General features: G+C 46.1%; 1 protein-coding gene across 1 annotated transcript in view; it reads right to left on the bottom strand.

Moving 5' to 3' along the window:
- Positions 1-8954: 8954 nt before the first annotated feature.
- LOC136943637 (WAS/WASL-interacting protein family member 1-like) overlaps positions 8955-12515 on the bottom strand; it is a gene marked incomplete in the record, with an annotated part of 4010 nt that continues 449 nt past the window's right edge. The window contains 2 exon segments of the mRNA XM_067237034.1: positions 8955-9678; positions 9681-10140. Coding sequence (XP_067093135.1) covers positions 9452-9678; positions 9681-10140 — 687 coding nt within the window.

Genomic DNA, 12515 nt, shown 5'->3' with positions numbered 1-12515 from the left:
ATGTTGGCCAAGGTGCAGGGTTAGGGTTACGGTGACCTAATAACTCAGGTCCAAGTAGTACCATAAAAACCCCCCACAAAAAACGTATATATTGTGCCGGTTACCACGGCTGACAGAAATGAGACACAGACGTTTTCAGGAAGAAAGCTCCTGCCTCACTCAGTGAGGCAGGAGGCAGGCATGCTGCCCCACAGGGGCTTCAGAAGCAAAGCAAAAACAAGTCCTTGAATAAACGATAACCCTTGGACGTAAAAATGCCACATTATCTATTTTCTACTCTTGTCCTAACCTTCCTCACAGTGCATTCTTAGGTGTTCAGTACCACAGTGAGCAATCTGTGCTAAAACCCAAGAATTCCGGTCCATGATGGTGGTTGGGTATGATGATATTTAAAAACTGTACGACACCTGAGAAGGCCCTGAGAAAAGCGTGTGGAACCATACTGGAACTTTCTGCAGTTTCAAGTGTAGGCTCACATTCCTGAGCCTGACGTAACATCTGGCGAGCTGTCTTCTGGTGTCTCTCGTTTGGTTGTGTTGGTCCTGGGGGAGGAAGGCTTTCAGTCAATTCACACCCTGATTTAGCATGTGTGCTGCATCCCCCATCGATCTGTTTGGCCTTGCCAGACCTCCTGGTTGGCGATCTCATTAGAGCGCTGCAGCGAGGAGCTAAGTGTTAGCGCACAGTCAGTAATTAGGGCAGCTTTAACAAGACTTGACCCAACCCTCTTCACGTCCCCTCAACTTACCCCTTGTCACGACCGCCTGTCTTTGCCTCTCTCTTTCTGGCCCTCTTCAACACTCGTCTCTGGTTCAGTCTAGTCTGTGTAAGCTTTCATGTGTGGGTATTTAATCTGCAAGAAATGAAAACAGAGAGAGAGAGAGCGAGAGAGTGAGAGAGAGAGGGAGGGAGGGGGATGAAACTGGAAAGGAGGAGGGAAGGGCGAAGGGAACAAAACAGAGCTGGTGATGGAAAATGGCCATTACCGAGAATGAATATCCCAGTTCTCTAATCTACTCTCCATAGACTGATCAATAGTTAAATCAAAGAGTATTCCTCACTAGCAGCCCTTTGACACAGAGCCTAGACTGGGGACTTACACAACACAAATTGAAAACTGGTCAACTGTACCAACCACTTTCCAGCATCCATGAACTAAAGACGTCTCAACAGAGATGAGTTCGAGTTTCTTTAGTTCTGTAGAAGAATATCTGTGCAAGAACAACACCAGAATTAGGCACTTACAGTATGTGTGAGAATCCAACACAGTATACCTAACACTTATCTTACCACCACTATTTTACTTCACTCTCTCCATGTCATGACATTGGAATGACTAGCCCATGAAAGGTCACAGGTCACAACCTTGGGAAGAGAGGAAACATGTCAACAACATGATTTGAATAAGGGGACCGAGGTGAAGAAGAGAGTGTGAGTGAAGAGGAGACCGACAAGTGAGGATTGCATGTTTCTGGGAGTCATCATGGTGTTTGTAGTGATTGTGATGGTGGAGTGTGTCAGGGGGTGGAACGTATTCTGATTTCTGGACGAGCCTTGGTCCTGCAGGGTGAAACGAAGACTGCAATGAGCGCTGGGGTTTGACAGGTTGTGATTGGTGGGTACGAAATGTTCTGTCTCGTTTTGCACTGCTGCAACAAAACAAGTAATGTTTTACCCATCAGTGTCCCTGTAGCATCATGCATTAACTTCACTCCCTGTCACCTTTATCCCCAAGCCCAGCTTGGTTTAGCCTAGCCTGGTCTGGCTTAGCCAAGCTAATCCCAGCCTAGTATAGTTTAGTCCAACCTAGCCCAGCCTACCCCAGCCCAGCCCGTCCCGGTTGTTAGAGAGCTACTCGTTCTGCATCACTGCCTCAGGACTGCTGTTAGCTCAACGCAGGTGGGCGGGAGGTGATCAATGCAGGAGGAGGGAGGCAGGCAGTCCAGACACCATGGGGCCAGTGATGGAGCTGCCTGCCACCAGGGCAGGGCTCTCTGATCTGTTTCTGACAAATACACTCTCAGAGACATGAATCTCCCCAGATCCACCCAACTGAGCCGGGGCGGCCGGGAGAGGGATGGGTCCTGGGCAGGGGGATTTCTTATGTGGTGACACATGTAGAGAAACAGTGGGAGGTGTGGAAGTTAGCCCCTAACCAGTGATAGTGGAGCTGATAGATGTCCATCCTCTCACGGGAAGGTAGCTAATGCGTTGGTTGGGGGTGTGGATGGGGGGTGTCGGGGGGAGGCGTGGTGGGGCTGGGGCAGGGGCGGCAGCTGTGAAGGAGTGAGAATGCAAGAAGGAACCGCAACGTGAGAGAACAACTGTTTGAAGATGGGTCGACGTACCGAGGTTCTTACTCCACGAAGCGTGTCACTGTCAACTCGCTGTTTCCAGAGAAGGAGACGCGGTTGCCATGACGTTAACTTTTGACCCCTCCTCTATTTTGAAAACCCTTTTGATGTACAAAGAGGAAGTCGTTTTTGTTTGAAATACAGACGGTAGAAACATGGCTGTGATCCTTTTGCTTTGCAACTTCTCTTATTGCATTCTGATCACTCTTTTCAGAAGTCAAATCATTCTTTCAGTTCTGCTCACATTCTTTTCCTGTCTGCCTCCCTTCATCAGACTGATTATTTCTTTTGGAGAATGTTGAGAACGTAATCATTTTCTTTGTAGGTTCACTTTTGACGAATAGATGAGCGTAAAATACAATTACCACAGTTTTGCACAAATCAATGTTTGAACTAATTACACTGTTAGTTCTAAAACTGAAAAAGCATAGTCAATCTATGTCATCATCACTCTTATTCTTCTGAGGCAGAATTATAATTCATACATATTATTCAAAATGATGTGACCTACTTATGATTAAAATGCTAAATATCTAAAGAAAAATACAAAGAGAGACATTCATGACCAAACTAGGAGAAACCCGAAGCTTTCTGCAACAATGGGACTCATTTCTGTATCTGCAAATGTTAACATTTAGTCATTTTTTAATCATTTAACACTCGGACATGATGGAAAATACAACGTCAAATGCTCCAGAAAGAAATTATAGTGAGCCCGTATCTCAAGGTATGGGCACCTTACAGTCCTTCTCTCACACAAACTGTTCAAGGTTTACGATGCTAAACAACGTGCTCAACACCAGGACAGAAATGGCTCATATTTTCTTTCTCTTTACATGATTTTCTATGATGATTTAAAACATTTATAATTCATAGGGCATATCACTCAGAGGTTTATACAGTCTGTGTCTGTGGAGAGGGTCTTTTACCAAAATAGACAATACCTAGACATCCAAATATGTATTTCAAAGCTTAAAGGAACATGTTTGTGTTTGCAGCTCCCAGAATCCCCCCTCCCCAGCACCACTGGAGTGATGGAGCGCTTCTCATTAATCTTTCACAACCCCAGCCACCCCATATTGAAGATTTTCGGGCAATTAGCCTGTGCTTCCCGCTGTGGTCTCCATCTGAGGTGATGGCGGACAGATGAATCTCTGCCACGCTGGGTGTTGATAATCCAGCTGGAACCCCAGCGACCAGCAGGGTTAGCTGCCTCCTATCCCCCACTACATCTCTGTATAGTCAGATGTTATTGATTTCCGTGAAAATGTAAAAGATGTTCACCCCAGTTTACGCTACGTGCTAGCTAAGTTAGCCGCGCTTCAGACCAGTCTTGTTTGATCTTACCAGTACACTGGCCCCATCTGTCCTTAATTGGAGGACAACAATAAATGTTTTGATTACGGTTCTTGTCTATTCAGTTGTCGTCTCTGATCCTCTCTTTGTCTGTTTGTTGTTTTTCTGTGGGTTTCTGTGTTTTGGTTCTTCAATCTATCCATCCATCCCTCCCTCCCTCCCTCCCTCCTTCCCCCACTTCCTCTTTAGTCTGACTTAAGAGATCATTTGCGGCTCTATTTGGCATCTGCCAGGGCCTGGATTTGCCAGTAATTGAGGCAAGTTTTCCTCATAAGCCAAACATACCAACCAAGGGGTGGTGTTTGAAGAATCCCATTGAAGATGCACTTAAACTGTCCAAAAGGCCTCTGGTCAATACACCAGTTCAGCTTCACTTTGAAATTGGGGAAAAAGGGACGGGACAAATTCACAGTTAGGAAATGAGATGGAGCTCACTAGAAGGATGTCCTTGCAACTTCAAAGCCCATGTGTGAAAAGTTTGATTGCTTAGCTGGTGTCTGTTAATCTATAATTTAATTCAAGCGTAATTTAATCACTTATATAAACATACCAATTCACAGGGATGTACAGACGTTAATTAGAGTTCAGGAGATCCAGTATGTACTGTGTATGTCTCTGTGTACAATGCTGTGCCCACTTCAATAGAAATGATGACCATGACAAGGATGAAACGGCCTCAAACACCAGTTATTTAAATGTAAAGTAAGTATATTAAGATGTCTATTGATTTCTTACTGAGCATGATCCTTTCAATGGAAAACAACCAATTCAATTTTAACGCATTTATTACTAATAGGCTATGCGGTACATTTCAATCCTGTTCAAGAAATGCAGATAAAAACAACTTGGAAACTGTACCAGTCTAAAGAATTAAAGGCTGCTTTCTAACTTTCCAACAGCATTTGTGGGTTTATTCATATTTTGAAGGCTGCGCCTTTGTACCTCAGCATCGGAGGCGAGGTCAGGCGCTTTGATTACACAGAGGTGCTGCACTCGGATGTGTTTGTGAGCCCAGGTGGACCAAGGCCGTGTCTGTGAACAACTAGATTCTCTTACCTCTGCAAAACCCAGCTGAACTTCCCTGATTAGATGGGTTAGCTGACTGGAATTGGGAGCCCTGCGTCTCTTCTCAGAGAAACACCATAGGCAATGATTGGGAGTTTGCTTTGCTTTTCTGATGCTTTTTAGACGGTTCAAATAGATTTCTTTATGATTTGTAGCTCAAAGTTATCTTTACACAATAAGCCTGCCTAACAAGCCTTCATCTATTATGGGACGAGTGCGCTCTAAGAGTTTTAAATAAAATAAAAGGGTCCGGGTTACTGAAGGATCAAATGAACTTAATTAATAAAAATGTTTCAGGAACGTAAACAGTTTCGACTGAATGAAGCAACTGTGAGGAATCCAAAGGAAGGCAGTGAGAGAGGAGCCTGTCGTCTGGGGATGTGATTAAGGCCATGTTGGCCTGTATCCTACAGCTCCTTCTGGGCAGTGGTGTTTTTATCCTCCCCAGTCAAACAGCAAGTAATCTAGCCTGCAGCGCTTTTGAATATTTGAAGGTTTGCCAGGAGGGAAAGTGTGGCTGGTGTTTCCTCTTAAAGGAGAATGGAAGCATCTCAAACGCCACAGACAAGTGAAACACAAACAGCGACTGTGTGCCTTTGCTAGCTTTGTCACAACTTCAATATGTAAAGGCTTCCCACTGATCGACCGTTTGTTCATGGAGAAGAGATGAAAGGAATTGGATACAAGTTGATAAATAGAAAAGTCCACAGATTCACAGAGATAATATTATAAGGTTATAAAAATTTAAAAGAAATCCTTGTAAACATCCAGAAATTATTCATTAACATAAGCTCACATTTGATTGATAAATTGTTTACTATGTGTGAGTATGTATTGCGATTAGCTGGGACCGCGCATGCGCCACGCCAAGATACATTTTTGTGGACCGACCGACAAGACCAGCTCTAGACCTGCTGATTGGTGCTGACGTTATTAGCTGGAATGATCGATTTGTGGCTGTATTTAGTTCAGGATTTGTGGCTGTATTTAGTTCAGAATTTGTGGCTGTATTTAGTTCAGGATTTGTGGCTGTATTTAGTTCAGAATTTGTGGCTGTATTTAGTTCAGAATTTGTGGCTGTATTTAGTTCAGAATTTGTGGCTGTATTTAGTTCAGAATTTGTGGCTGTATTTAGTTCAGGATTTGTGGCTGTATAACAAAATAAATAAAAAAAGAGTCTATAGTGAACACCTATAATTAAAACATCTATTCCCCATTTACTGCTTAGCCTACTGTTAAAATAATTGTAATGCTTAAAAACAATCATGAGGAAAAACATACAAACATTCAGTTAGGGAGGCAGTTTTCTTTCCTTCTCTCACTATTTCAATTCAAAACATACAGCTTTACTTCATACCACCTTATAACCTATCCATGTCCCCTGGACTCTCTCTACCCTAACCCCAGCATGTCAATAGAGCTAAAGGCAATAATGACTGTGATGGTGAATTGGGAGCAAAGTTCCAACACCTCGCAGCCCATTGAATCATCAAACCTACTCCATCTTCAAAAGGCAAAGGTCCCACTCTCGCCCCCTATCACAACGCTGGTAACTGACTTCTGCAGAGAGTCCTTTGAAGAAACTTAACCCTGCCTAAGCTTCAAAGCTTACTAACTAGAGCTGGAGAGAGTCACTAAATCTGCGATGCCCCAAGGTGTTTTCTAAACCTCTGGATTCCCAGGACCAGGCCTCACCCTCCCCCTTCCTCCCCCCGGACACAACACAGTGCCAGGAGGTTTAAACCCCAAATTGATCAAGATTTTTTCAATCGGCGAGTATGTACATGGAGAAAATATTTTGTAAGGGAACCATCAGCATGTCAAAGTAGAGCAGTATTAATAATCTCAACACCATTTTTTGGTTTCCATCAAAACCTTTATTAATTCCACTGATGAAAAGGCAAACTGACGTTTGACACATGTTTCGTCCTCAGTTTTACAAACTGTCACTGCATGTCATTGGTTGGCAAGGTAGTCCACATATCTGACACACAAGGTCTGAATCCAATGCTAACTTAAACATCCTTCTCAAATCCACTTCAGGGCAGTGGAAAACATGGCCGACATACAGTACAGGAAGTGAATGCACCTGCTAGTGTTTGTAAACCTGAAGTGATTATACTCTTGTTGCCTTGACCTGAGGTACGTCACCAAAATTAGAGTTAGCAGTTTTGAGACAGCCGTCGAGACTGCTCCAACTGCCGTCTGGAAGACTAATGTAGCATAACACACAAACAGATACAAAGAAAAACCACACACACAAGAGATGAGACAAGATAAATCTTGTAAAACAAAACCTAACTACAGGTCAGTGTTCCATCAGCCTACAAATTTTAAAGTGCATTTCCGATTAGCTTAGTTTTCTTTTAATGAAAAGTACATTTTCATCTTGCATATTAGCCTAAGAGTACAGTGATGCTTTAATATTGACATCTGTTAAAGGTATTTTATAATATTGCACGGTATACAATAGGACAATGATGACAGTTGATAGTAGGAGCTGATTTGACTTGAAGAGATACATGCGAGTCCACATTACAATCAGGCCTGTCCTAGTGATGTCATAGACACCCAAAAAAACCTTGATCCTTGTGTTCAAATTGAGAATAGGATGATAAAGCAGTTAGGAAAACCAACATCATCCCTTTTGAATAAATAATGGCAGATGTTTATGTCTGTAGCCTATCCTCCACCTCTGTGATGTACACTGCTGTGGCCTTACCACCAGAACACAACGCAGGGAGAGTGCTACTCTCTCGTGTTCTTTGCCCACTTCCCTCCTGGCTTGTGATGACGTGTTTGTAAGTGGAAACCGCATGTGACCAACACCAGTCTTGTCGTTGGTCTCAACCACCCGTTCAGCCTAACAAGACGCGATACTTGCGAAGCTTGGCTGTTTGTTTCTCTGTTATTTAACGTAAATAAACGGACGTGGATACGTGGATTCCGGTTTTGTCCGGTTTTTGTTTGTCACCTTTGTGGCGCCTTCGTTGTGTAGGTGTCTGGACTCTGGAATGATCAAGATAAAGTTCTGATTGCATGATTGCATAGAGAACAGCAGTATGAATATGGATGGAATTGCCCTCACTTCTTGGCATGGGTTCTCTCTTGCCAGTGGACACACCGGCACACACACACACAAACAGAAACATTGGCAGCAAGTTGTGTCTGGAGACTCACACAGCGGGCAACATTGATTTCCTGTTTGGCATTGCTAAGCAGTGGTGAGTGACACAGCTGAGGGGTTTGGGCAATTCTCTGGACCATAGCACACACTCACAAAGTTTATCTTTCCTTCTCTCGATTCCTCTCTCCCTCTCTCAGCACTGTCTCTCTCTCTCTCCCTCCCTCCCTCCCTCTCTCTCTCTCTCTCTCTCTCTCTCTCTCTCTCTCTCTCTCTCTCTCTCCATCCATCTCCATCCCTCTCTCACTCTCAGCACCCCTTTTCTTTCTCTCCATCCCTCCATCTCCATCCTTCTCTCTCTCTCTCTAGCTCCCTTTAGAAGTAATGGATTCTTCTGCTCGCCATGACTATGCAACAGAGCCCCCTGATTGGTCTGGTTGGCATGGCAAATATCGCCATGGGATACTCTAACACTGTCCATCTCACACACGTACAAAGAGATCTCATCACCTCAAATCCTAACAGCAGCCAATTCAGACTTTTTTTTTTATCTTGGCATGATAGATAAGCCACAGTAGCCACATGAAACAACATGACATACTGTGTGTCCACAGCCCAGCTGAAATGACGCTGAACCAGATCTCTGGAGATAAGAGGGAGAGAAGCTGGAGAGAAGATGGAGGAACAATTATATAGTCACACCGCATCTAGCCTAGACTATATGAATACACCATTCAACAGAGTTGGCTCAATGCGTGTGACCTCCATTTATCCCGAACTACAGCACGGTAGGCAGACCCAGATTCCAGTCGGCTGTCTGAAAAGGTCATGGATCCGAGGGAGATTGCGATTGTTATGTTCTTTTCATGGAACAATGTATTTTCAGAGCGTGTGTAAATGTACATGTGTTAGAGAGAGAGAGAGAGAGAGAGAGAGAGAGAGAGAGAGAGAGAGAGAGAGAGAGAGAGAGAGAGAGAGAGAGAAAGAAAGAGACAGAGAGAGAGAGACAGAGAGAGACAGAGAGAGAGAGAGACAGAGATAGAACTTTTTATTCATAGCCGCTCTCTATTCAGCTTCTCTATTCCTGCTCCTTCCACTGAGGACCAATGTCATATTGCTGAGGTCATGTACAATGCCTGCAGTGAGACCACTGGTTGCTCCTTCAGAGGAACATAGGGTATGTCTCTTATAGGTACTATAAGAAATAAACAGAAATACATAGGCTTCTTTCAAGGATGTTGTGCATATTGAATGACAGCATTTTGACTGGATCTGGATATTGAAAAACAAGTGTTTTGTTCTGTCTGGAGGGGGTCTGTAGTGCATTTAATTCATAACCTGTAAAAGTGTCTATGAGTGTGTGTGTGTGTGTGTGATCCTCTGCACAAGATCTGCAGGTTACTGTACATGTTTTGAGAGAAGACCATGCTGCAAACCTGTATTGCAATGACTTGAGCAGGATTCAGAAACCGTGGCGATGCAAACACACTTGAAGACACGCACATAAGTTCAGCCTGTTAGGGTGTGTGTACCGTGGAGACAGACGGCACTGTCATAGACGAGTCGTCCTCTGTGACGAGCCGAACTGAGCTGTGGATCTTTGGCTTGGGAAGGAGTGAGAGGGTGGGGGGGGGCGGGACCCTGGCTGGGGGGGGGGGCAGGTCTGCTCTTCCATCCCGGGGTCGGAACCCCTCCTATGTCCAGGTAGCGTGCGGTGCTTAGGATGACGGACTAGACCCAGAACCTGAGGGCCAGAGTTGAAGCAGGGCAGGCCCTGCAGGGTGGGGGCAGTTGTTGGATCATGTGGCTGGCCCGTGGCCCCGCCGGGCCTTTCGTGAGGCCAGAGCCCCCCCGGAGCAGGGCGGGAACACACACGCGCCTGTACAGACGAGGAGGCTGGAGGACGCGAGGGCAGCTAGCCACGGAGCCAGCAGGGGCCTTCCTCTCCCTCTCAAGCCCGGAGAGAGCTCCCTGAGCTGGGCTGCTGCCCGGGGAGACCCCCCGAGATGCTCCAGACCCCACCTGGTCATGGAGGTGTAGCTGTGTGCTTAGTAGAAGGCTCAGCTCATCTGGGTCTGGGGGGGAAGGGCCTCCGGGGGAGGCAGAGGGTGTCCGGGTCCCCCTCTCGACGCTGGGGCTAGGCTGGGGGTCACTGGGGACCTCTGTGGGGGCTGTTCTTGCTAATCTTCCCTGAAGGAGACGCTCTCTGAGGCATGGGCTGGAAGGCTGTAGAACCGGAGGCTGTGAACCACAAAGAAAAATAAGAAAATCATTAAACAAGCTATCATTCAGACTAATGTAATGAGCTTAAATCTTTCAATACAACTAGGCGTCTTCAAAAAGACCTCTGATCAAAGAATCTGGAGATGGAACTGTCAAGCTGCAGTGTGCAGAGCATGTTTAGATGCTTCTTTGAAACTAGACTTCTAGACCTCCTTCCTCTTGGCTTTCGTCCATGCTGAAACTATAGAAACTGGGTGAATACTGGAAAGAGACAGAGAATCTATTTTGGTAGACTTATTCTGTCCCGTACATCAGCAAGCACACAGTGCAGCTTCTTGAAAGATTATGGTGGTGAGATCATTGCGAAAGGAAAGTTTTTCAAGAATCTCTGCTTTTGACTGGTAAGAATGTTATTTTTGTGGGGGTTTGGACGTCAGTATCATCTCTGTGCTTGTTTTGCAGCGCCTCCTCCCCAGGACGGAGAGAGCCAGGGGCAGACCCAGCCCTGAGCGCCTAGCAGGGGGCATGGAGAGACCAGCTGGATACCAGCTCTATTCTCAGGGCTCTGAGGCTTCATTACAGGTGTAGCTGGCCACTGGAGGTGGTCCTGCAGCAGTACAAAGAGCACATCTGAACAGATACATCTCTCTCTCGGAGAAAACCAGCACCAGGGCCGTGTATTCTGCATCACGCTCACATACCTAACCCACTGAAGACATGCCCCGGTCTGCAAATGACCTTCCCATGTGACATATTCCGGCTACAGTGAGTATTCCTTTAGATTAACGACATGGTCCATTAAGAATCTTGTACCATCAATAGCTCAGATGAGTTATGTCACAGGAGCCTATTTTCGCATGCAGCCAGTGCTTGCAGATGAGGCCAGTTATGACGGGGAAGCCCTGTTAACTGGCTACACCTTGGCTTGCTCGTGACCCTCCAGGTCCTGGACAGAGACTAATGGGGTTGTCAGACTTCTGTTTGGCCCCCACTAGGCACCCCAGAGCAGGCTAGGCCTGACCATATATCTGAGACAGTCTGTAGCCTGGGGAAGGGGAGAGGGGGGGGGGGGGAGCAGGAGAACATCCAGACCTACAGCTCCCCTGCTGGACCCCTCCAACACCACACCCCGTCAGCCTCCGAAACAACACGTCTCCCAGCCATGCCGCTGGGTCACTGTGCGTAGTGAGGACCCCGTCCTTGTCACTGTGCGTAGTGAGGACACCGTCCTTGTCACTGTGCGTAGTGAGGACCCCGTCCTTGTCTCTGTGCGTAGTGAGGACACCGTCCTTGTCACTGTGCGTAGTGAGGACACCGTCCTTGTCACTGTGCGTAGTGAGGACACCGTCCTTGTCACTGTGCGTAGTGAGGACACTGTCCTTGTCACTGTGCGTAGGTCTGCTTCCTCCAGATTATCAACTGATGGCAATTATCAGACTTAGTTAATTACCTTCAACCAGTCACCCATCAAGGTACCATGATTACCTGTGTCTATTTGAGTGCTAGCCTACGATACTAGCCTATAATATGAAAAGTGGTGAAGCACAGTTTGCTACCACCTGTTGAGAGACAGAAGGCGATGGCGGTGAGGGTATTTCTTGATGCATGCGTGACACCCACCAGTCTGAAGGTCGACAGATGGCGTAAATAATAAAGCAGGACCAGGAAGGGAGAAAACCGAAATATGTGATGGTACTTCTGAAACGACTTTAACTTAAAAGCGAAAGAGGGAAAAATAAGTCCCAGACAGAAAGCAGCACTGCACACGAGCAAAACCAGAATCTCAGTGCCTGGGCGATGCATGTATGAGATCAAAACCAGGCAGAGGAGTGGAAAAACTCAAAACAAACGCAATCAAAACATCACAGCAAACCAGCGCATGCAGATGCATGTCCCCCAGGGACACGGGATCAAACCAGCGCATGCAGATGCATGTCCCCCAGGGACACGGGCAGGAAAGAGAGGCTGAAACGGTTACTGTACCACGCTGTGTCTTGAACATAATGAACTAGGTGCTCCACTCCTTGGCAGGGGGGGGTTATGGGTTAGCAGGAAAGAGGAGAGAAAACATGGCAATGCAGTCAGAGAGAGAGAGACATAGAGACAGAGAGAGGGAGAGAGAGAGAGGGAGGGAGAGAGATAGAGAGAGGGAGGGAGGGCCAGAGAGAGAGAGTGTTTAAGCACAAGGCATTCATTTAGGAGTGTTACTAGGCTCTATTCCTGAAGATGTAAAGACATGCACAGACCAATGTAACGTAAATCTGACAAGATTCTCTGGGAACAATCTTCCTCCTTACCAACCCTGTATGAGAACCAGCCAGAGAACCAGAGAGAGAGCCAGAGAGAGAGAGAGAGAGAGAGAGAGAGAGAGAGAGAGAGAGAGAGAGCCAGAG

The sequence above is a fragment of the Osmerus mordax genome, chromosome 5, assembly GCF_038355195.1.
Source record: "Osmerus mordax isolate fOsmMor3 chromosome 5, fOsmMor3.pri, whole genome shotgun sequence".
Lineage (NCBI taxonomy): Eukaryota > Metazoa > Chordata > Actinopteri > Osmeriformes > Osmeridae > Osmerus > Osmerus mordax.
This window is presented reverse-complemented; position numbering and strand designations above follow the sequence as displayed.